Here is a 26201-nt window from a genome sequence, read left to right as displayed (position 1 = left end):
ATGGTCCTCAGCCTGGAGCCGTCTGTGTGGGCCAAGGTGTGTTGAGTGGTGGTGTCAGTGAGATGTCAGCAGCCATGGCTTGACTCAGCCCAAGTCCAGGGGCCCCCTAGGAAGGGCTTCAGCCACCTCACCAGAAAGGGACCCAGAGGGCTTCCCAGGAGGGGCCCCAGCAGAGCCCAGTCCGGCCTGGGGGGTGTCCCGCAGTCTCCATCCCCTGCCCAGGAGCTGCTTGAGTTTGGCCCAGCTCCCCCAGGCCGCACAGGCCATGGGGGAGTGGAGCCAGCCGCACCAGCGTTCTGCTACCTTTCAAGGCCGGAAAGAAAGAGAAAGAAGTTCCCGGGCTTGGGTTTTTAAGAGGTGGTATTCACAAATTGTTGGAGTCAGAGGCACAGAGAGTGTGCCCTTATCTCTGATACCTGGCTCTGACATCCAAGAAAACAATAAATTTCATATAACATCCTGAAAACAACTGTTAAGGTTAAATAGAAAAGTTAGGAGTGTAAATGTGTAAATTATAGAGTTTCTTAGGTCACTGGGTGAAAAAGTTAAAGTTTGGAGTTTAAACCAGTTTAGAGAACAGAAGACAAGATGGAGGATTTAGAGTGTTGTCTCTTGTCCTTCTTCTTTCTTCTTCATCTTCTTCTTCTAGAGGTTTTTGGGTAGTAGTAGGTAATTGGATAGAAGATGCCACAGTGCAGCACACAGTTGTTGGGTCATTGGGTCACTAAGAAAAATAATTTACTTGGCATCTGTTAATTGGGTAAATGGACATATAAAAGACCTTGTTAGCCATTTTGTGCCTTTCTATCTTACTGCACATAGCTCCTTGTACCTTGTATACATGTAATGCTGATAAGAGAAGAATAAACAACCAAGTCCGAAAAAGAGAAAACAGCCTCTCTGTCATAAATTTCAGTTCAAGGGGAGAAAGAACCTAACCATGAGAGTCATATAGAGACAACAAAGGTGAACTTAATTTTCACTGGTGCAAAATGCTGTCAGTTCTCAGAACTGGGCAGTATTGACTTGATCTCAAGCACAGAAAAAACCTCCCAGCAGCTTCTCCCAGAGAAATCACTTCTGTGGTTGTTTCCCACTTCTTTCCCTAATTGCCAAACTACCACATTAGTGGATTAGGAAATATAGTTGCTGAATCTTGGCATATATTAGAGAATCACACAGAAACGCAGAATATGCTGAGGTAGAAGGGATTCATAAGGATTATCAAAGTCCAAATCCTAGCCTTGTGCAGGGCACCCAGGAGTCACACCATGTCCCTGAGAGTGTAGTCCAAAAGCTTCTTCAACTCTGTCAGTCTTGGTGCTGTGATCACTTCCCTGGGGAACATACTCCAGTGCTCAACCTCTGGGTGAAAAACTTTTTCCTGCTATCCAGCCTACACCTCCCCAGGCACAACTTCAGACCATTTCTTGGATCCTGTCAATGGTCACCACAGAGAAGAGATCAGTGTTTGCTCCTCCTCTTCCCCTCATGTGGAAATTGTAATTGCAATAAGGTCTCCCCTCAGCCTCCTCTTCTCCAGGCTGAACAAACAGTGCCCTAAGCCACCCTGTATTCAGCTTCCCCTCAAGGCCCTTCACCATCTTTGTTGCCCTCCTTTGGACACTCTCTAGTACTTTAATATCTTTCTTACATTTTGGTGAAAAAAACTACCTTTTTTATTATTAATTACCTTCCATTATTTTTTCAAATCCAAATCTACTGTTGTTTGAGATTTGTGGATGAGTACTTGGGGAAAAAAAAAAAACCCAAACGCAAATAACACCTTCTGCATTCTCAGTCTCTAGGACTGGATTATGAGATTGCAAAAAGTTACACTGAATCTTTTTCTGAAAATTACCGTCTCTGCTCAGATGATCATTTCAGTTGAGGAATTGCTATAGTACCTTCAGTTTAAAACCTATAGCAAGAAAAAATATCACCAAAACTGACAGCAAGACAGACAGATTTGCTATCACTATAGCAGTTTTCACACAGCCCTGGAAGTCAGTTTTACAATAAAAATTTTTAGCAGACCTCACTACTGGCATAAAATCTCTCCTTCAAAATGACAAATACTCAGCAAGATAGAAGCTGTGATCATTTTCCCACAAGCTGAAAAAGCAAGGGGAAAAGTATGTGAGAAAGCATCTAACTTGGATCTAAAAAGCCAACAGGAAACAGAAGGTTTGTCAGTTCCGAGTACACATTTCAGTGTGCTTTAACTTCCATCATGAATTAATCTAAGAGCATCCCATCTCTATGGTGCATTTTTTTTTTCCTTTAGTGAATGGGGGAAATAGAAGGGGTGCACACTCTAACTGGCTGTGGGTGTTCATCCTGTGAGACTAGCCTGGAGCTAGTTCAAAATACACAAGTTCAGCACCAGCTTTACAGACCTGCTCCTCTTGCCTTATCCTTTTTGCCAACAAGAAGGATATTTAGTATTATCAAAATGCCACCTGTATGGTGGTGGTCGCTGCTTGTGAGAGCATTTCCACCCACTCTGGTTAACCTGGTGCTGACAGTGTCACCAGTTAATTTCTCACCCCATTCTGACTAACAATTGCAAATTTTCACAAATAACTGCTGCAGTCAGGCTGCTTTTTCTTGAGTTACTAGTTGGCTTGATTATCCAGGAGCTTAAAGTCTGGATAGCCTCACAGCCTTGGCTGTTCCCAACCAGCCTTTGCATTCCTTTGACACTATTGACAAGTTTGCCAAGCTTCCAGTCACATTCGTCTATGTTTTTGTTTTCACTTCTGCCTACCCTTGCTTCTGCTGGAACTGAAATTTTTGCCAAACCTCCCAGGTTTGCATATTTCCCTCTTTATACCTTCCCAGTTAGAGAATGTCATTGCATGGCAACACAATGTAAAGTATTCATTTAGTGACACAGAGCAGTCTAGCTAAAGGCTATTTCAGCCATACACAGGTTCATTTTTGTGGAGAAGAGTAGACAGAAAAAAGGGAAAATGTCCATAGATCTCACAATCCTTCTTTATTTGGAAGAACAGCTTTTAAATTAAGTCAAGCAGTATCTTGTTTTATCATTCATTTATTTAGCAAAGAAAGGAATGAATTAAAATACCCCACACAACGAACACGTAATTATTCCCTGATATCAAGATGCAGATTCACTTTTGAACAATTTTTAATGAATCTGGTTTTTTACTATTGAAGTCATCTTGTACTGTGCATGGATTTGTGCAGAAGCAATATATTTTTGGCTCAGTTCTGTAAACACACTAAAATAAGTAACTTGCTACATCTATACCATTGAGCTTGGTGTGGTTACTTATGTGATGACTAAAATTATACTCAAGAGCCTAGCTTATGCCATGGAAATGACACTGAAAATTAGAAGTATATCTCTTTAGGCTCACTGCAGTGTTGGTGGAAAGACACAAGCCCACATCAGGATGTAACTCAGTCTAAGTATGTTTTCCTAGATGAGACATAGACGATGCTGGTGGCAGCTACAATTAAAATTGGCCAGATGCCTCAAGCAGAGCAAGATAAGCTTAGACCAAACTGTTTACAGAACTGATCTCATACAGCAAGGCCATTACGCATTCAATCAAGATTAGGAATGTGCTCATGATGTGATGATTTTATTAAAACTGGTCCCACATTTAAAGAAGTGAATATATCCATACTATAATTATGAGGAAAAAAATACTGAGAATTTAATCCTGTTAACATTTTACTTATATCTGGGACCTCTTACATTCTTTTCTGGTTTGAACAGCCATATGGCCTGATGCTCTGAGAAATTTCTTCACTAACATAAGTGGTTCAGTAGCTCTTGATTTGTATGCTGGTGTGGTATTTTCCCAGACTCTGGTGTGGATCTCTGGTAGAGTTAACTGAATGCACACTATCCTATATCCATGTGAGACTTTAATCAGTACTGCTTAATAGGCTGGAAATCAAAGTCATTTAAGACCCATTATTTTTTTCCACCCTCTTATAAAATTCCCAATCCTATTAAAAAATATCTCGATTAGTTTTAGCCAAACCACACTGCTTCAACATCAGGTGACTGCAAATGGCTGGAAAGGCTTCTACATAGAGTAACCTAAAAAGGCCATAAAGATCATCAGACTCAAATCAACATCCAAAATATATCTGCAAACACAGCAGTCCATGTTCTAAGCAACTGAGGTACATATGCTATGATTCAGACATAAAAAATAAGCAGAAAAAGTTCTTAGGCATAGTGGAGTTGGCCAATGAGTGCATATACTGTGCAGGATATGACTGTCAGTCTTTCTTCCTCCTTCCTCCATGCAACAGGGCTACATGGCAACAGCTCTACTAATTTTCATTTATCTGCCAAATTGTTTGCATTCAAAATAGAGAAGCATTTTTAAATTTATGCAATCAGTGTAAACATGGTTAGCAATATTAACTAATGGCATCAGAGGTAATATAATTATTTATCCAAAATAGATCACTTTATCCAAAAGAAAGGATGAAGGTTATCTAAGTATGGCATTTGATGAGTAAGGTACAATTTGATTTTCCCTTTCAAACAGTATAATAATGCTTTTATAACCAAATCCTTGAGAAAATTTGAGAACTCTACAGGCTTAAACAGGGTTTGCAGGAAATGCCCACTTATTATACTTTTGACAGAAAGAAGAATAAGAACTTTCAAGAAGAAATAGACATAGTTTAATAGGGGACCTGGTGGTGCCAAGTTAATTGTTGGACTCAAACATCTTCCACCCTAAACAATTCTATGAAATCTGCCTTTTCAGCTTCGTAGCCTATTGTAGAAAAATTGCTAAACAAAGTAAGTTGAAAATTAATAGATACAGCACTTTGCTTTGCTCCATATACTAGGAAAAGCTGTACTAAACTACCTGGGCAGCTATATAGAATTCAGAAGGTGAAAATACTTACAACATGTGTAAATAATGATATACACTCCAGTGCATCTGGGATCCTTTAAAATTACCTAAGACACAAATATCTAAAGGCTTTAAAACCTGTTGTCTCACAGGTTTTATGCATGACAAGGAGATCTTGCCATCAAATTTTTCTCATTTAAGTGATGTGAAATTTCCATGTTTACCCTGCTGCTTCAGGTAGAGTTTTAAATATATTTCTACCTGTGATATAGAACAATTAATTTAGGAAGCTAAATGACAAAGAAAAATAATTAAAAGAAACACTTGCCTGACATGCTGGCATGGGAGCTGCTCAAAGACCTGGAACACCTGAAACAAACCTCTAAGGAGAGGGAAGTGTGAGCAGACTGAGCATCTGCTAAATGGATTTCTACCTATGATCATGCAGAGTTAACCAAGGGTATTATTACTACATATATAACATGTATCTAATATATGTATTTATGCATGAAAAGAATTAAAAATAGATCACTATAAAGATAGGTGCACCTCAAACCATTGAAGAGTTAGGAAAAAGAGATCATTTCAGTAATTGTAATTGAAAGGCATAAAAAAAAATACATAGTTCAAATATTTTAAAGATATTGGTCTCAAAACAATTAGTCTAAATATAAAATCGAGAAGTTGGACTAATGTGCTCTTAGTACAGGGGAAGAAAGGAACAATGCTGCTCATATGTGTGTATGTACGTGTGCTGCTTTTTCTTGGCAGTAGCAACAATATAGGTTTTATCTTATTTAAATATAAAGTTTATCTTCTGCCATGAACACAGTAATTCAAATACCATCCTGGTTATGATTTGGAAAGCTTTTCTCCCCTCTATTTCTAGCAAAGAAAATTTTCTCTTACCCAGAGCAATCAGCTAATTTATTCCTGGAAAACCAAATCTAACGTGAAGTGAAAAATCACAAATTATAGAGTCTCAACATTATTATACTTTCTGGAGAAGAGTTGGTGTGAAGGTGAGGGGTTTTCATTTGACTGAGTTAGTAATAGGGAGGACTGTTCATCTGGGAAAAAAATGTGTGGCTGATCATAATTACTTTAATAGATAGCAAATGTGTCTTCATCTTACTGCATAGCATTTTAAAGACCACTTTGAATTTTTTTTATTTTTCTGTAGAACAGATTGGAAGCATAGTGCTACATTCAGATCTATCCCCATTCAAAAATGTAGCTCACTGCCATGAGTAGATACAGTATCTACCACTGCTATGGAAGTGTTTATTGGTACTTTTTGATTTTTTTATACATAGTTGTGAATCATTATAATCTGTACATACTTTCCTCTTTTTGTCTCTCATAACAAAACTTAATTAGCAAGGGCTCTAAACAGAATGTACATTTGATGTATCACTTATACCAAATGATACATAGAAATGTATCATTTCTACTCTGCTTCTCCTTGCACATCTCCCTAGTACTCTAGTGCAATGGTCTTTGCTTTTAGCAAGAAAATGAAAGCCTAGTTCTTTAATTTTTAATATTAACTTTTGATTTCTTCTCACAAGCTTCTGAGAATAGCAAATGCTTCCTTGCTACTATATACTCTGTAAAATCTCACTCAAATCCCTGCAATTTTCTTTTTAGTTATACATACAGAATTTCAGATACAAAAATAAAAATGTCATGAATGTGGGTGAAAATGGACAGGACAAAGAAAAATGGTATAAGACTTTGTGTTTCCTCATCTACCACTACAAAAGGAAATAAAACTGATAACTTAAAACTCAAATAGCATTTTAAATATTTATATCAATGAAGGCAACAAGATCATCACCTGAAACGCCATAAGAATGTTCCTCTAGGGATTGACTGATGCAGGTCAGACATGGCAGCAAGATGAGACAGCCCTTTGAAAATGTATCTATATTCTCTGAGCCAGCTTTGTTTGTCAGACCTGTGCATATAAAGTAAAAGCTGGAAAGAAAAAAGCAGATCTATGATTATGCCTACACACCCCGAGAGCCAGAGATGGCACACAATCCATGGTGCAGTTGTACTGTTCTCTGGCCAGACCTGTGGCAAGTGCCACAGCCATCAGAGACAAGTCTGTCCCATGGGCTTGCACTAGGTAGAAGTGCCACAACAAACCCAAATGCTGCAGCAAGGCTGGGTTATTAACGACACAGAGAAAAACCTCCCAGTGTGCTTCTCCCATCTGCCCTCCTCCCTTGGCCTCCCTGTTGGACATGCCCTTCCACACCCTTGCAAAAATTAAACTCAGCAAGGTGAAAGCATTATGTGACTGGGCTGTTCTTGCAAACTGGAAGCCACTAACTCTGGAGGTGTCTGAGTTAATTACAAGATTGTATCCCTCAGTACAGCCTTAGTACTTCTCTGCACTCTGGTCAGCTGAACTGCAGTCAGAGTGATTCACAGCCCAGGAAGATCACAGATCCCAGAATTGCTGCAGAGGATCACTAAACCTTTCTAAAAGACTAAAGACATTTCTTCTTGTCATCCCCAGCACCTTGTGAGCTCTTTTTGACAGGGTGAGCTTCAGGAGAGGGCTGACAGCAAGACCCCCTTTTTACACCCCAAGGAAATAAAAGACAGTGCCTAAAAAGAAAATTAGATTTGTACTTTTTAAAACTCTAGAATTACTTAGTTACTTGTTAGAGAAATATGAGTGGAAATTTATGAAACTGAGCAAAGCAATGTGATCCTCATGAGTGGTCCAGCAACAGTGATGGGCTACAGCTGCCCCTGACACTGAAGGCCAACCTTGTATTATAGAAAGAAAACGTCATGTCACAAAGAGGTGGTTTGGGCTTTTGGTAGCAATGGGACATTGATGGCTTGGATCATGCTTGAGATGTCTCTGAACTTAATCTTTGAAGCCTCAATCACATGAGCACTTGAAGGCCTTGGAGACTGGGGAATTACAGGAGGCAAGAAAATACACAAGCCCATTAGAACTCGTCATAATTATTGAAATCTGTAAAATAGGTATTAGAATAAGTCTTTGCAGTAAGATGTGGATTGAAGTATTTGTTTCTCTCCTCTAGAATCAGGTTGTTTTTGTTAAATGCCTGTGAAGAAAAAGAAAAAAAAAAAAAAATCAGAAAATGAAAAGGACATAGGGAAGATAACCACTAAGTGCTCTTTCACCAAGGCAGCTTTTGTGGCAAATATCTGGGTAGAGTAAGCCAATCAAAAATGCATTGAGAAATACCTATACATTTACAGAAACTTGCATCTGCAAGAAGCATCTTCTTGCGTAATCACATTCCTACAGAATGCAATTCTACTTTAAAAAGCCAGGGATTCCCCCTCCCAATATTACAAAACTAATTTTATAATTCTAGGAATATTTTTAATCATATATAGGCAGTTCTTCCTATTAGAATTAGTGACTTACTATATTTTCTCTTTACTGTCTTAATTCCCTGATTTTCAAGTGGCAGAAATGTCTGAAGGCCTTATGATAATAAATCCTGTTTTTTTAAAAAATAATATTGGTATTTAGAATATGAATTTTTAAAGGATTATTTTTTGTTGTTATTTCTGTAGCTATGTAGAGCGATGATGTGGCATTCTAAAAATCTACAAATTAGGTTCATATTCCACTGCTGACTAGAAGATCCAGAGTTTTCTTGCTGTTTTTAATGATTTGCATTAAAATTTCTTGAATTAGAAATAAAAATGCAGAAATTAAGAACTGGATTATCCAGGTAGGATTTAAGAAAAATCCTCATTTGCAAAAACGCTTTGCAGCTGCATGAATAAACTTTGTAATCTGAAGATACTGAACTAGGTATTTTCAGAATGCACATCCTTTCTTAATTCAGTGGATCTGAAAAGCAGAGTTATTTTAAAATGTCACAAAAAGGAAACAGAAATTTGGAAAAAAATGATGAAATAATATGGATATCATTAGAGATTCTCAGTTTATCTGTACTGCTTTTTCACAGAGTAGTTTGGCTATAAACACTAACTGAGAATCTGACCCAGAATATATTCACCAGATACATCTCCCATATAGAGACGTAGTGCAGGGAGATGAACAGTGCCCTTGATATTGGATCATAGAGCCAAAGGACTTCCTTGAGTATATGCCATGGTGAATGGCCCGATTTACTTCTTGAACAAGCCTCCAGGGAGCACAAGTAGGAAAAAATCCCACAAAACTACTTGAATGATTTTCTTTTTTTCCAGGAAAACCTGATGTATAAATTACACATAAATGCAAAACCCAACTTCCTGCTTAACAGAGGTTGACAAGTGAAAGGATCTGCAATTAAAATACCTCAAGTGAAATCAATCTACTTTTGTCATTAACAATCAGCATAAATTGAGCTCAAATGCCACTGTGGAAAAGTATCAAGGAGAATTCTTTTGATACTGGAGAAATGTCCAGGTGTATAGAATAGCTCCTAGCCCTCTGCTCACCTTGATGGCTTCTACGGAGTCATATTTGTCCAATTTGTTAATGTGGTTGGTGATGCTGGTGTTGAGTGGAGCTGGTGACACTGGGTGGATGACAGTCGCATCGTGGGACTGCTGCTGGTATCGCTGGCAGTATGTGTAAACAAGCAGGGTGAGAAGGCAACCAAGAATTGAGCTACTTAATCCCACTGTGATCATGTGGAACATGTTGAACTCTACAGAGCAGAGAGAAGAAGGCAACCTTAATTTAAAGGCAGTAGCAGTAAAAGCTTCAGCTTGGGGAAAAATGTAGACAAGTGTTTGATAAGGGAATTTTCATGCATTTCCCTGAAACATCTCAATTGCAATGGTTTATCCCTAGAGTAGTAAATTCATTTTACCTCCCTGAAGGGACCATTATAAGAATCATAGATACCCATACATCCCTGTTAAGTAGAGATCATTGAAAGATGTTTAAACAAGTTCAGAACACAAAAGAAATATGAATTTCATTCCATATGTTTGAATAGTTCATCAGGTTATTTTTTTCAGACGGTATAATACAGACTTGTTCTATATAAATTATGTATATAGTGTACATAAATAGTTTTTTTGTTTCAGTGAACTACAGTACCACCTCCTCTGCCGCTATTACCGTTCTTTCTCTTACACACAGTGACTTGTGGCAGAACTGAAAAAATCCTTTTTAAGCCCATTCCTGCTTTCCATAAATGCATTCCATATCCTTTTATTAGAAGCATCAGCAAATGTTTTTCCATCCCTGCTTTGATTCTTGATGATTACCATTCTTTTTGTATCTTGGCCAGTTTGTTCTCTTCTCCAGCTCTTGGAATTTTTTCTTTATTTAAAGGGGAGTGACAAAGAAATGGCAGCATTGTAGAGGGAAATGGGAAGTGGCAAGAAATGGACTCCTTGAATCTCAATACACCTTTTAAGCATGGCAGCCAGAGAGTGCAAAATCAACAACTCAGAGCCCAGCACCCTTCTATCAGCTCTGCTCTTCAAAGGTACAATGGCATCAGACCATGGGAAACCCTCTCTACCCACACAAGGGTTAAAACTGAGAGGAAGCCCATTGCTCATTAAACTGTAGGAGGGAACCTGAAGCACAATCATTCCCTGATGTTACTGAACAGAACTACCAGATCAAATATGGCACCAGTAGGATTAGCTCAAAATAGACAAGTTGCATTGTTATTTTGAAATGGAGCTGTGCTTTTTGATTTACTTTAGGGAAAAAGTATCATTGAGAAACTCATGTTGGAAATTTAATCTTAGCATGATTGAAAATTTATTTGTTGTTGCTTAAATGTAAAAATAAAGGATTTTAAACTGATATACTGGTGCTAGTCTTAAAACATCTCTTAAACATTTTTCACTGTAGTACAAAAAAATAGGCCAGTACATGTGTCTCATTTTTTGTAAAACCTAAGGCAGGACCTTTACATGCCTACTGAGTACTTAGAAACACAAACTAATATTAAGATGATTCAGCTGACGGTATCAATATACCAATCTATCACTAAAATATCCTTCTACACCTTTATGAGTGTTTCCCAATGCTGTAGAACTTGGCAAAATGCTTTCAGAGTATCACTGTTAGCAAAAAAATCAAATTACATTATCTTGGCTCCCATAACAAGTTACTATTTACACAAGTACTCTTGCATAACCTCTGTATATTCACTGCCCTTCATTAGGTTAAAAATACAGAACTGGCAAGAGCTATTACCATGATGACACAGACTAAGCGTGATAGCTCAGCACATTAAAAAAAAAAAGTTCATTTTCCTTCTTCTTATTGTTACGTGGTTTTAAAAGTTTTTCCTTTCAAGATCATCATGACTCTCCAGAATGGAATGTTTTATTTACTTTTTAGTTTTATCTCTGGCAATAAAGTTGAAAATGAGTCCCAGATAGAGTCTGGGCTATTAAATTCGTTAGCAGGCTGGTTGTCTGCTGTTTATTTTGAGTCTAAAAGAGGTTTGTGGACTTAATATCCTGAAAATGATGGAGTAACAAATTTACAAATTTTGACCTTCTGATAACTAGATTATTATAGGTATTTCTTTTTGAGTACAAGGGTGACTGCCACACTGACAAAGAAGAAAATACAAACATCCAATAATGCATGTTCTTCTCTCAAAGGTCACCAAATAGATGGATATTTAATGAGAAATCCTGTATCCTTGTAGTAACTACATTTTTCTGTACAAGTTACTACTTTTTTCTGTACAAGTGTAAATAATGAGAATGCAGCATTTAGAAGGTAGAATAATACTAAGGTATTATTAAATATATGTTATTTATATAATATATCTTATATTTATATTATAAAAGGTGAAATAAAAGAAAAAATGGGGAATCAATATTTCAGCATTTAATAGCCATCTCAAGCTGAAAAGCTTACCGCCACATCGTTTCTTTTCTATGCTGCTGGATTGTGCCACAGGTATTTCTAGAAAAATAAATAAACCACTTAGGCCAAGGAAAAAAAATACTGCAGAGAACTTCTAGTTAGATTAACATAGTAAGGGTTTAAAAATTCATTCTACTACATCCACTTCAAATTCAAGGTAAAGAATATTTTTACTATGTGGTAGAATTAATAGAAAGGACCCATGATATCTTCAGGTTCCTTAGTTTCCCAAGAAAAGGCAGCAATTTATTTTTAATTCTTGCCTCAAAACATCTCTGGAATGAAATGGATGAAATGCACATAGAAACATTCTTTGTGGAGTTTAGGCTTGTGGAGAAAGACTTGATTTACTGAAGTAAAATTAACTACAGTTTAATTACCCTGCGTTCAAATGTGCTCGTTACTTCTGAAGTCACATCTAGCACTAATGTGAAAAGTGGTAATTTATACATATTAAAAAAAGATGACTGCCAATTTCATAGGTCTCAGTTGTAAACTAATAAAATGCAATTCTAGCCTGTATCATTACAATTTTAACTTTGAAAACACAGAATAAAATCTGTTGGCAGTCGAGCTTTTCCACTCCTTACTTCCAGACCATGGTTTCTATTAAAGGAAGTTCTGCCTTACAAATCAGTCTCTTGAACCTCTCTGAAAGGGTCAAGGATCACCTGTATACAATTGGGGTAGCTGACACAGTATACCTGGATTTCAAAAAAGCAGAATTTTGAGTTCTTTGATAATGCCTTTTCAAGCAACAAATGAAGTGAGGAAAAAGATACAGACATGGGCTACTATTATGTGCCCAGTTCTTAAAACAGAGGAAGGCTGCCACTTCTGCAGGCATTAGTCTTTTCAGCCAAGAGCTGAAAGGAGGAAACCCCTGAGTTAGAGGACCTGGATGAGTAAAAGCGAGCCAAGTGAACCAAAGAAAGCAAGCTCGATTTCCTAAGGTAGGTGTAATGGGCATGATCCTATCTGCTGTGTTACTGGTAATATAAGGAGGAGTAGCAAACAGACCAGAAGGGCAAGAGACATGGTGGCTTGTTTGAGATTCTGAAAATGCCTACCTTCTAAAACATGATGTAGGACTTATATTGGATTAAGCTGCAGATTCACAGAATGTGAATATTAATAGATCTTCAAAAGCCATAGAAAAGGGAAAATATAATGTGGGAATTTTTGCTCTCATACTAACATTTTTCATGTTAGTTTTAGAGGAAAAAACTATTTGGGAGTTAAAGCATTATGCACCATCCATAAAAACAGAGTTTAACTTTGCCAATGTCTTTATTACGTTGTACTATAGTTTACTGCATAGTCACACAAAGCAAAGGTTGCTGCACTGAATAAAAACAGCTGCATTTCAAATGATACATTAAAACATAGATTTTTCTGTCTGTGAAAAGAGCCCTAGCTTTTTTTTAATGTACACAGGGGGAAAGTCAACTGTTAACAGAAGTGCATTGTGACCCACCCATACTGTTGTGTGAATTTAAATGACTCCTGTGATTTTAAAACAAAAGTACAATCCTGAGTTTCAACGAATACTATAGTCTAATACATAACATGACTGTCCACGATGTACTTAGCAGTCATGGGAGATAAGGACTAGAAGCAAAGCTAATAGTATTTACCTTTCTGAGCAGTTATTGATGTAAGGCACTCTCTGAAATTATTTCCAGATTAACAACCACAGCACCCATTTTGTACATGCAAACCAGAAAAACTACAGCAATGTTTCTTTAATAATCCAAGTCTCAAAAACACTTAAAATAAAAAACAAACTATTTTTGCTTGCTGTGTGTACTCGTCCCCAGCTACCAAGTAAAATGGGAGAGACCTGCAGAATACTGTGACAGTGACTAACCAAAGTCTCAGGCAGTGTCAGCAGGGACAGCTCCACAGCACTGGGTGCCATGGGACAGATTTTTATGTACACCTAACAGATCTAACAACACTGTTTCTATACAGTAGACCAACATCCGTGTGTTCACAAAAGGCAAGTTCTTCTTCAGCTCATGGATCTGCACAGTGCAGTCTGGAACAGTGCTATGCCTTGGTCCTGAAACCTGAAAACTAATCCTTCAAGGAGCTAGCTGATCCCACCTGGTATAAAGTTGGAGTCCACAGCACAGGCTCGGCTCTCTGTGGCATTCCCTGTGCACTGGCTGCCCACAGGAAATAAAATGACACTGTCAAGCACGGGTCTGGAAGCCAGACAAGTCACAGTCAGACCACTTGGACCACTCAGACCAGCTGTCTGCAACAGGCAGAGGGACACACTTCAAGTGCATTGCGTGACAAAGAAACAGCTTGTTTTTCTGAGTTAGGACAGAATTTCTTGCACGAAGATGAATCAAACCAACCTTCACCTCTGTTCTGCATCTGCTCCAAAATTTGGGTCACAGGAAGGTCAAAATAAGATGAAGACATTATTTATGAATGTTTGCAAACTGTCATTTATAGGAAAATGGTTGTAGAATATAAGTGCACAACAAGAGAAATAGCTACAATACCAGTACAATGAACACCCCAGCTCTGAAACTTCAAAGATGCCTTAAAAGGATTTCAAGGCAGCTATGCAACTTCTGCATAGGAATGTACACAATTTGTCTCAAAAAATCAAATAATCAACTGATGTCTATGCTTGGCGCTTTTTTTTTTTTTTTAACCCAATCTGCTTTAATTTTGACAAAGTAGGTACTTTTATTCTGCTGGAACATATGTAGTGCCTAGAAAAGGAAAGAATCATAACAAATAATATGATCCATTCAAACTCATGGGACATGCACTGCCTCATCATATGAGCAAAAAACTTTTGCTATGAAGTCCAGGAGCTCTAAGTGAAGCAAGTAATACAGTATGGTATCAGAGCTTCTTTCCTTTTGTTGTAGCCTGTAATCCACTAATTACCAATAAATGAAAGTTTATGCGGTTTTAATCTCAATTTCACACTTAAAATACATTTAAAAAATATTAGTTTTCTTTAATATGAGTCAAAAGGCAGAATCAAAGTTACAGAAATAGACATGATCCATAATACCATTATGGAGACATTTCATCTACTAAGCATTCCACGGTCATTTAAAAAGGTCAGGTTTTTGTTCCTTGACTTCTAAAGTTGAAGAAGGAATTTTACAAAGACCATGGAAGTTTTCTTTGTGTTTTATATGAAAACAGGGCAAATATTATCTACCTGGAGGACCTAGTAATAACATGTGTTGAATATTATCCTCAGCAATTTTATTGCTGTGAATGTTTGGTGTTGTAACAAAAGCACTTCTTTGTGATATTTTTATTAAAGGTCTCATAAAGAATTTGCATGGTCCACTTCAAATTTTACACAATTTTTCTTAATCCAGATTCAGATACAGTAATTTAGATTTTAATATTTAAAGAGGGAGGAAGGAGGTAGTGTCCTGTAGAACATATTATGCCAGTACTTTACTGTAATATTGTAGCATCTAAGAGCTGACTGTGCACTTAATAAGGTATAGAAATTACTTGCTTCTGAATAATTGATTAAAGACATCATGTTGCCTAACTGAGAATGCCTTATTCTGGGGCACATAAAGAACAAAGATGGTTGGGCCAATTTGCGATACCTGGACATGGCTGTGTGTTGCAGAGTGCTTCTTCAGTGTGCAGGCCAAGGCAGATATCACCTCCATATGCTGGGGTTGGGTTTGTGCAGGAGCGGGTTCTCATGTAATGCCCTCCTCCACATGTTGCTGAGCACTTTGACCAAGATGACCAACAAGACCAGCCTCCATCCACTGAAAAGACAAAGAATACTGTATTTTTCCAAGCTGATGTGAGACATGACATAATCCATGGCCAACTGAAATTATTGGATATTTTTAGCTGCCACTGAACATAGCTCCCACAAATTTAATCACAATGCAATTTAATTTTAAAAGGCCCCGGTATGCTGGAAAAGCCTAACAAAATTACCCATACATATAAGACATTTTTAGTGATTATCATAATATTTTTAAGGGCAAAAATCTTTTTTTTTCCTTTTCCTTTTCTTTTCTCAGTTTTGAGGAAACAAAATACCAAAGCTTGTTTTGCAGAAATATTGTAAGCTCAGAGTAGTTTTTTATTGGTAGAAATAAAACTTAGGCAAATAATAGCAACAGAAGGATGGAGGAATACAGAATTTGTTTCACAACCCAGGTAGATTGCCTTAACCCTATAACCCATTTCAAATGATCTAACACAGTTGTAGGATTTGATGGGCCAATATAATGTTACAGTCTTAACACAGCTCTACCACAGATGTCAGAAGTAGGACAATGGCAGAAGTTTAAAAAAAAGCAACACACATCGACAAAAAGGAGTTGCCACTTCAAGTTTCTAAAACAAGTTTTTGAAGAATAAATATTATTTACCTTCCCCTCCCCACCCCCTTTTGCATTTACTAATTCAAGTATGTCAACCTCTTGTCAGAGTTTTCACAGCATTCCTCTGAAATGTAGGCTGGATTTCATGGGAGACCCATTTTTTGTATGGTTTATGACACATGGCCATTAGCCAAGATTTAAATTAAAGTTCACCTCATTGCCTTCACCAGTCTAGCTCCTTTGAACCCCTTTTATTAAAGCTACTGCTCCAGGATGTATTTCTGGTATTTACAGCCACATTGCAACCCATTTGCCAAAGCCTTTGTACCTGCAATTTGTATACAACAAAGTCAGATGTAGTTCTCCCAGGGAAGTATTCCTTCTGCAAAGAATCTCAGTCTGGGATTTTTTTAGTTTTTTATTTTTTTGTTTGGTTGGGTTTTTTTTTTCAAAAAAGAGACAAAATATAAACTTCCAAAATTTTCAAATCCTACAAGAAATAAATTTGTTTTCAAACCTCCATTTAAAGTGTTATTAGTTGAATTCTTATGGAAGTAAATTATTTACCATGTCTTTTTGCTCTTTCCTATTCAATTAATGAAACAGCCTTTCAAGGAATAGTTTCTACTGGTTTTCTGAAATGCTATTCCATCAATACCTCTTACCATTAAAAAATTAAAAAAATCTTAAAAAAATTAGCCTACAATGAAAATATCTATGTGGTATTTGCTTTTAGATTTTCTCTTAGATGAGATGTAGAACATTAAAAAAATAATCATTTTGGCTTTGCAGGATTGAATATCACAAATGCACTTGCTAAGTTGAGTAGAATGATTTCTGTGCAAATTCTTAAACAGTGAGAAAATTAGCTAGAATTTTTCTATTAAAAGCTATACATGCATTTTTAATGTCATTTCAGATATAGTAGAGATTCAGGTTCTCAATTGCTAATCAAACAGATAATTCACTACTGCATACCAAAGATTATTTACTAATCCTATAACTGAAGTTGTTGAATATACTGCATTTTATTCCCTATTTTGTTTGTTTGCAAGACCATCTTAAACATCAAGAAAGCATAGACTTGGAATTTCCTTGCTAAGAACTGTAGTTGTGAAAACTCTTGCAACTAATTTATCTGAAGTCTGATTTGGCAGACAGGATTTCTATAATCTGGTACTACATTCCAAGTATGCAATGTAAATAAATTATTTCCATTATTAAGGAATTCAGTGATTTGTGCATCCTACAACAAATCATCATGCATGAGAGAGTTTTATACTACCTATCATAAATAAATACTGTATCTCATTAGAGTATCTGACTTGCTCTCTTACTCATATTTTTCTTATTCATGCTGGAAAACAAACATGCCTTTTTGCCTGAGATAACTCTATTAATACAGCATTATGCAAACTCATATCAAAGAAAGCCATAGGTTGTCTTCAGTGCAGATGAAATATACTGTATAATTTCATAACAATTTCAAGACATTGTATCTTTTATTCAGAACTTGCGTCTTTTTTTTTTTTTTTTAAATCATGTCAAATAAAAGCAGAAGCTGTTACCCAAGCTTTTTATTTCATATGATATTAAGGCTTTACCATTCTAGATACTCCCTTTTTTCTTCTTTTCTATTTTTCTTTTAAGTGATCGTTGACTAGCTCAAATGAATGATCAGAGGCATGTCTGCTGCAACATATAGATCTTCATGAAACAGAATTGATTATGCCTGAGATTATCTACACAGAACATAAATTGTCTGTAAACACTGCCAGTGCATCATTCACTGTAATGGACGCAGTGACCCCCAACACTTTCCTACTTTTTTTTCAATAGACCAGAGTGAGAATTACAAATGAACCTGCATTTGAAATTGCCATTGATCTACAGGTGGCTGAGAACACAGAGACTGGTGTGACACCCAGGAACACCATGTTCCACAACTGCAGTGATCATGGCTGTAATGTGTCTTCAGATGTAAAAGAAGGTGGGGAAGGACAAATATAATAGACTATGTTAGATTTGATCCTAGTTGAGCTGAACAGTGCAATTGTAACTGTTGGAGTTTTTTTTAGATGCCTCTAACCTTTCAAGGACTATTGTAACTACCACTTTTATAAAGTCCCCAGAACATTTTCTTTTCAGTAACAGAGGATAATAAGGTATCATCATGGTTAAATAAGATCAAAGTGGGTATTTACTGCTTGAGTTTTTACAAGACCTAAACAGAGCTCTGTAGTTTCTTTCATCTTTAAGTTGCTTAGCAACACAACACCATCTGTTTGTGTTTTTTTCCTTTTGTCATGGAGCCATTAATTTCTGTCTCTTATTGGAGGAAAAATACTAAGCAGCAAGGAAAGTTCCAGTCACTACTGTTTCTTTACATAACAATTTCATAGAGATGTTGGACAAAAGAAAGTCATTAAAGTAGTTCCACATTGAAAGATTTAAAGAGTCTTTACATTTTTAGTCAATTTGCTGAAGCTGGTCCCTTTAGGAAGAAGGCTCTTTTTGGCTAGGAGGGTGCTATCAAACAGTGGTCTTTCCTTTACAGTAAAGCAAACAACCTTTTGCCTACTGGCCATTGTTGAGGTTAGTATGTGTATCTTCACTGTAATAAAAAATCCACATGCCATAGGGAAGAAGGATGTGCCAGGAAGAAACAGTATACAGAAATGGGATCTCCTGAGATCACAAGACAAAACATCCACACAACTGGACAATTTCCCAGATGCACTTTGGGTTTTACAAGGAAGTGTGGGTAGACACACTGACCTCACCTGCTTTCATGAGAACACAGATGAAATTGCAGGCTCTTTTATAAACTGTCTTTATGTTGGGCAGCCTACTACTCCCTTCCAGACACTTAGGGATCATCCCATTCCGCCTCACTTAGTCTACTGTTTTCTTCCAGTCCTGTGGGATACTGCTGTGTGTTTCAGTGTGGGAAAAGAACAATTTTTACATCACAGTTTAAAAAGGCAAAGTCTTATTTCTGTGATACTTTTTATTCATAAAAGCAATGCTGGATGACACAAATAGTCAAAACAGTGCAGTGCAGAATCACAAGGCAAACAAATGATTCTAAGAAAAGAACAATAACAAAATCTATGGGTCCACTTGGGTTTAAGTCTGTAACTGAGACTTTTAAGTCAGAAAACTAACACTTGCTTCAAAGAGCAGGTCATCCCTCTTCTTGCTGGCTATAGAAGCAGCCTAGAGAGATCAGTGCATATTATGAGATAGGCTTCAGGCTCCATTTCCTGAAGTATTTTTTTTCCTCCTGATTTATGAAGCTATCGCAGGATTAATTTTACTCTTTTAAATACATTCTTGTTTTTTTGTGGCCAAGTATTAGTTCAAAGAAAAAAATAATAGGAGGAAATGAAAACAATAAAGAAGAAAACAATAATAAAAAAGTGAATTAAATAAAAAGCAGTTGGCTTTAGAGAATGCATAAATAGCGTTAATAGTCTCAGGGATTTTTGTATATCTGAAACTCATTACTGTTATTAGCATGTTTAGTGATATATGAATTTATTCAGATCTTCTCAGCTAAAATGTCACAACTAAACTAAACTAGAACTACTAGAATAAAAATCTGAAATTGGTAAGATCCCAAAACATTGTCATGAAGCATCAAAATTTCAAATCTAAGAGATGGAAACTGTCCTTTCCCTCCAATCCTCCACCATGCCCTGAGCAGAAGAAAGAAGACCTGTGGCTTATGCTACTCAGTGGTGCTTGCACAGTTCTTCTTTAAATGTCTAATTAAGGCATATCAGCCAAGTGTCCCCATGTCCCTATGCAAAGGAATATAAGAGAAAGCAACAACAAACAAAACAAAACACAAATGAAGAAAAGTTGTCTTTTTCTACTGAGATAATTGATTCTTCTGCAATACTATGAACTAGGACAGTGTTCTTTAGGTTTAGTTGTTTCATTGTCATGCAAACAGATCTTATACTCAGCAAATTCCTGTAATTTTTTTCAGATTTGAAGAATTTATCATTCAAACAACATCATCATCTATTTGTCTTAATGATCTTGCAAGCCCCGAAGGATAACAAAACCCTGATATGACTGATTTTAGATTCCTTTTATTATTGACTTAAGATTAGTAACCTGAAGAAAACAAATGTCAGTGAGCATTCACAGATCCTTTCCATAGTTATTGAGGCTGTTCAGCTCAGTTCTTGTCAGCTTAATGCTATTCATATCTCTGAAACATAAAAAAGAGCTAAGGCACAGGTTCAAAGCTTAATTTGCTAGGGCAAGACAATAGTTCAAATTCTCCTGCCCCTCAAAGTAGCTTAGCCAGATGGAAACAGGACTGAGAACATGCCTTTGCCCTATACTGGCTCACAAACTATTTCTGCAGCTTATTTGGGAGAGTGATATTTAATTGAAGGCAAAAATTGTATGAGGGATCATTCTAAAACTTGAACAATACAGACAAATGATTTTCCAGGACCTGGATACAATTTCTGGCACTGTTCAATTTACTATTATATATTCAGCTTTCACATACTATGAGCAAAAGGCTCAGTGACTGCTACCAATCTGCTCATCAGTGGACCATTTACTACTGCAGAAAAAATTCAGTTTCTCTCTCCTCTTCAGGCTTAAAAAAGGTTTAATAGAACTTACTGAAGGCAAAGTCTAGATAACTTCTGTAATTTTTTGAAGTTCTTGAATCCTACATTTAGCCATCAATTTCTGTTTATTAATATATTAATAAGTATATTTAAGATGCTGCAAGTGTTGCAAGACACTTAACCAAACAGGGTAAACTTGTACACTTTGATTGCAACCATGGGCTTTTTCTTTGTTTTAGTCCTTCAGAGCACTAAGAGAGGATGACACAGCCCAGATTAATTCACTGAGAAGTATAAAGTCCTACTGAATTTCAGTATGACTTAAACACCACTTAAATACCACTCAGTATATTTCTCTATCACTCCCCTTTCTCAGCAGTTTACATCATGAGCAGTTTACGTTATTGCACTGCCTGCAATAAGCAGAAGAGGAAGCAAAGCAGAACTGAGCTTGCAGTGGCAGAAAGGCTTCTTTATGGCTTCCATCGTGCCTCTGCCTGCTAGCCAGAATATTTCTGGAAGTATAATGACTGGGCTGGAATATTACTAAAGGGTTCTGTGCCAGAAAGGAGCATGTGAAGCTGTTCTTACCCTGAGGGAGCTCAGGAAAATCTTAGACAGCATCAAATACTTTGCTGCAATTTTAATTCTAGTACTAGGGAAAATACTTTCAGGTCAAGGTCAGAACAAAATCCCTTTACATTCCTTAGCCCTTCTGTCTCTTTTATTAAAAATTAAGAGAATTCAAATTTATTGGTGTGCTTCTCCAGTAAGAATTTACTTCCCTCCTACAAGTTCATAATCAGGTCTAATTTATGGATAAGCCTTATTCTGCAATAATATTTTACTCTACCATGTCTCAAAAAAAAAAAAATCAATTACATCTAGTGCTTGCAAAGTTTTCTCTTCAGATTTATCTGAGATCTGATTTAGTCTCCTATATTTCTTTTCTTAATTACTGGCAAACAGTATTTCTGTAGCTGAGGAACTTTGTGATTCCTTGTTGCAGGCTTTGATATATCTAAATACTTCATTCATTCTCCACATCTTTATTCAAATTTGCTTTGCTCTGAAAAGAAAAATAAAACTTGTCTCTAAATAAAATTATTAGATAGATTAGGGCACCACTTCTCACTTCAGAAAGGTCCACCACACTTTATATCAATTCATCTTTTAAAATATTTTCAAATTCAAAGTGCAGTTTTAACTTTTGCCTTAAAATTAATGTTTTTAGTCTGAGGTATTGTTTATCTCATAAAAAACTAGGGCCTGTACAACAAACTTGTAAGTGTGTTTTAGTGGCTAAAACAATTTCTTTCAAAAATGTAACAGTGAATAGCTGCAGAGCTTAATAAAAATACCACTTCTGAAAACTTTTGACTTAAACTTTAAAAAAAATCCCCAAGTATTCAAGACAAAATTTAATTTGAAAATCAACAGCAAGGGCTGAACAACAAATCTAGATCCATTATATAGGTAATTTGTGTCAGTTACTTCAGTATGGTGATACAATCAGATATCTCAGAGCTTGTGAGCAGAGCTGGTACTTCATACCACACCACACACATACTTCCAAGGAAGCTCAAGGCAATGTCCTATATCCTCCCTCTTGTAAAGGGAGACATTCTATTTGCAAGAGAAGCAGGAGCCAATAAGGAGTTGCTATGTTCTAGGTTGATTCACCTACTGCATACATCCCTGGGAAGGTTTGCCCACGTTGGTACAACAGCCTTCTAAATCTTTGGCTTAATAAATTACTGCCAAACTACTTAAACAGTACAGTTACATGAAACAGAATTATTTATCATTTTATTATTCTGGAAAAAGTAAGACGCTATGATTTCAGTCTGGGAACTAATGAATCAGATCATGCACTAGGGTTGTGCTCACATGGAGAAGACTTGGACCACAATTTCCTAATTGTCTGAAAAATGCTGGCTCTGTTGGTTCCCTTCCACCTCTCTTCAATAAAAGAGAGGTGGAATTGATACAATACAATAATTGATAGAATTAAATTGTATACTTGATACAATATTGATAATTGGTACAATAAAAGAGGTATGAAAGCTTATTTCTAAATTTACTTGTTGCTGCTGGAAAGAATTGAGTCTTTCAGTCTTCTTTCCTTCTTCCTCTCTGTGGTTTCCTATCCTTGAATGCTCTCTTCCTAAACCAATAGCACCTTCTTTTCTTCATGCATGCTCCTATATCCTTCCCCTTTCTTTTCTCACAAAGCCTCTGTAAAGCTCAAAATCATTTCAGTTTGAATGTCTGTTTTATGAAGGGTGAGATGTGACTGAAACCAAGATTTTTTTCCCCCTAGGTAGGAGATACAACAATGATTTTTAATCCAGAGTAGTTTTGTGTAAACATATATTTTACTTGTAATCGTTTTCATAAAACCATAAAACCACTTTAAATTAAGGAGAAACTCAAGATTCCAAGAACAATCTTTATGGAGTATTTGAATAACCATCTAATTTGGTGATCAGTTATGAACCTTATTTGCTGGTGGCTCTATACTTAAAAGCTATAAAAGATTTAATGCCAGCAACCACTGTGATGACAATGATATTTTGAGTTTAAATAAAGACTAGGACAGATTTCTCATATCTTGCCAGAATTCTTATGTATTTTTTTCTCTATAAGTTTACATACTAAAATTATATTTTTCCAGTCAATCTCACAAGTGAAAAAAGACATAGCTGTTAATACTACTGATGATAAATTTATTGACATCACATGGAAATATTACCCAAATCCACTTATATTAAAAAAGTAAACTTGAACTGTAATTGATTTAAGAACGAAAACAAACCCAAAACTCACCAACTAAAATAGAAGAACCCCAAACCAAATATTGCAAAACCTTGAAGATGAGCTATTTTATTTTCGCTTCTTTAATTACATTTGAAGCTTACCTGGGCAAGGCAAAATATTGCATTCCTGGTACTCTAGAGATGGGCCAAGGCAAGGAAGTCCCCCATACTTGGGCTCAGGATTGCTGCAGACCCGTTTGCGATTCCGAATACCTCTACTGCAGTCACGACTGCACAGAGACCACAGAGACCAAGGGTGACCAGGCACCATTGATGGTATGAGCAGAGTATCTTCCAGAATGCAGGAAGTCCCCTGACAATCCTAATAAAATAAGGATTGAAAAAGTAATACTGAATTAAAACAGTATCTCACTCCAAAACAACCTTTTCCTCTTCAAATTTACTTCTGGACTTATAATAGCAAGTAGTATGAACAGGAGGGTTTTGTCCTTTAGTCTCACAATCACAATCTAACTTTATTCTCAAAAATCTGGTCCATAATAAAAATTTCATAATCACTTACACAGAACTACAGTGAAGAGTTGGATCCAAAACTTCAGTTAAAACTTTACGGCTGCATTGACTCAATGAAGAATGATAAAAATTATTTCTCTCTTGCACAGGAATTACCATCAGAAAATCTCCAAATATATTACATAGACATAATTTCCTCTGTTTTACAGGAAAAAAGTGACAATGGACACAGGATTGAGCTTCCTGTGACCACTCATCTAGCCAGCTCTCCTGGTCCTCCTTCAGGACTCTGCCCACTCAATCCACCCAGCCTTCACTGCTGCTGGCTTCACACTGCTGCACAGAGGCTCATGGGTATCCCATGCACTGTACATGCACTAGCCATATTCAGACTTTAGATAGTGTCCACTAAGAATTCCATAAAGTCTAGCAAAACTGCTCTTTTGTGAAAAGCAGTGTTTTGCCACTTTAAGAAACAGTTTATTTTCCACTGAGTTGAAGTGTTCTAAGCCAAATATAAACTATGGAAATCAGCCTTTTGGAGACACACACATCCACCCCATAGAAAATTCACTTTTAAAATACTCATCTGGCAAGTGGAAAACATATTTCTAAGTTTAGTACAGAGTAAAGGCATTAGATTGAACAGCAAAGGATGAAGTCCGCAATTTGTTGGTGAGAGGGGACACACAGATCTTCACAGCATTCAACCAATAGACCTGGATATAGTCCTGGGTGAAGTTCTAATAATCTGCAGCTCATTTAAGTACCTCTGTCACTTTGAAGCTTGGTTTTGCATGAGAAAAGACTCCTTCACCTGTACTAAGCACAAGACTGAAATCACCCCTGAGCTGTAGCCTTACCTCTAAGCATCATTACTAAGCATCTCCACCAACATTACTAGGATTTCCTATTGTTGCCAAAGCAGTTCACCTTTCACAGTGGAAACTATGATTGATGGACCAATAACTGCTGCTTTTATTGCAAGTACTTATTTAAGTAGCTGTGATGAGAGAAGGTCCTGTGAATGGTACTTCAGCCAGCAGAGGATGTGACCAGTATTGCCAACATAAGTACAGATGAACTGTATCATCAACAGTGGAGAAATGCAGGGGATTGTTTGCATCTCTAACTGCAGCACAAATTTCTTAAGAAATTGTTTTGTGCTCTACCCACAGGCATGGGCACTGTGGAAGTATGAAAGGAGATAAAGGATTGGAAGATTTACTGAACAATGCCATGAGGACCCACAGAAATAATACTGGGAAGAGTCTGCCCAACAGCAGCTTTGCACTGAACAGGATCAGCATTCTGCATAAGCATGATAAAGGAGCCTCTTATTTGCAGTGTCCACTCTATTTCTATCCATGATTATGGCATTTGTAACACTGCTTAACTTCTTCCCCAAGAAATACATTCACAGTCATCCCAAAGTAGAGGAGGGTGTGCGTATTTTTTTTCCAACTTGAAAACATGCTATTGCATGGAATGATGATGCATTCACACAGAAATACTGATAATAAGAAACTGGTGAAATGAATAATAAAACAGTAGAATTGCAATAGAAAAATGACTAAAAATGGATAAAAATTTTCAGGAATTTTAGAGGGTAACTATTTCTCTCACACTGAACCAGATTCTATTACACAGATATTAAAAGCAGTATTTCAAAAAATATAATACAGATTCAAATGCAAAGAAGGGAGCAAGTACAGAGAAACAGAATGTGAATAATGATTACAGGTCCACTTTCCTGCTCTGTAACACCTTTTTTTTCAATTTGGTATCACTCTGGTAATGGAAATTCTCAACTTATGTACACAGTGAGCTGTGAGAACAAAAAAATTTTATATTTTATACCAGAATTCTAAGTCAAGGATTTTTTTTAAGTTATTAAATTAAGAACAATGCAAACAGTGAGAAAAGTATTAATCAGACCAGACTGCCAGTCATTCCATGGTGGAACGCTGAACCAGCTTTCTCGTCCCTGCTTCCTGTGTTGCCTGCCTGCCTGCCGCCACCACTGAGCTGAAATCACTCGCCTATTCGAAGCTGCTCATGCGCTTCGACTCAGCCCTTCTCAGGGCTATTTCTCTAGAGAAGTCGCAGTGCTCAGAGCTTTCTGTCGCCGCAGCAATTCCATTCATAAATCACTGCAGGGTGTATCACTTCAAAAGAATACTAGAATATTTTGAAGATATTTTTGCAGGATATGTGTAGCTTTTTAA

The 26201-nt window shown here is 36.8% G+C and overlaps 1 protein-coding gene across 12 annotated transcripts in view; it reads right to left on the bottom strand.

Moving 5' to 3' along the window:
* Positions 1-2982: 2982 nt before the first annotated feature.
* LOC147655594 (semaphorin-5A-like) overlaps positions 2983-26201 on the bottom strand; it is a 61913-nt gene continuing 38694 nt past the window's right edge. For 3 of the 12 annotated variants that reach the window (XM_086842617.1, XM_086842552.1, XM_086842676.1), the window contains 6 exons: positions 23602-23821; positions 15339-15509; positions 13840-13901; positions 11722-11769; positions 9315-9526; positions 6113-7954 (listed from right to left, as the gene is read on the bottom strand). In XM_086842617.1, coding sequence (XP_086698743.1) covers positions 7835-7954; positions 9315-9526; positions 11722-11769; positions 13840-13901; positions 15339-15346 — 450 coding nt within the window. In that variant the 5' untranslated portion in view covers positions 15347-15509; positions 23602-23821 and the 3' untranslated portion in view covers positions 6113-7834. Of the gene's footprint in view, positions 7955-9314; positions 9527-11721; positions 11770-13839; positions 13994-15338; positions 15510-22764; positions 22844-23601; positions 23822-26201 lie in introns of those variants that run through there. The other 9 variants (XM_086842266.1, XM_086842198.1, XR_015273930.1 and 6 more) reach the window with 8 other exon arrangements.

The sequence above is a fragment of the Cyanistes caeruleus genome, chromosome 1 (assembly GCF_971803275.1).
Source record: "Cyanistes caeruleus chromosome 1, bCyaCae1.hap1.1, whole genome shotgun sequence".
NCBI classification, from domain to species: domain Eukaryota; kingdom Metazoa; phylum Chordata; class Aves; order Passeriformes; family Paridae; genus Cyanistes; species Cyanistes caeruleus.
This window is presented reverse-complemented; position numbering and strand designations above follow the sequence as displayed.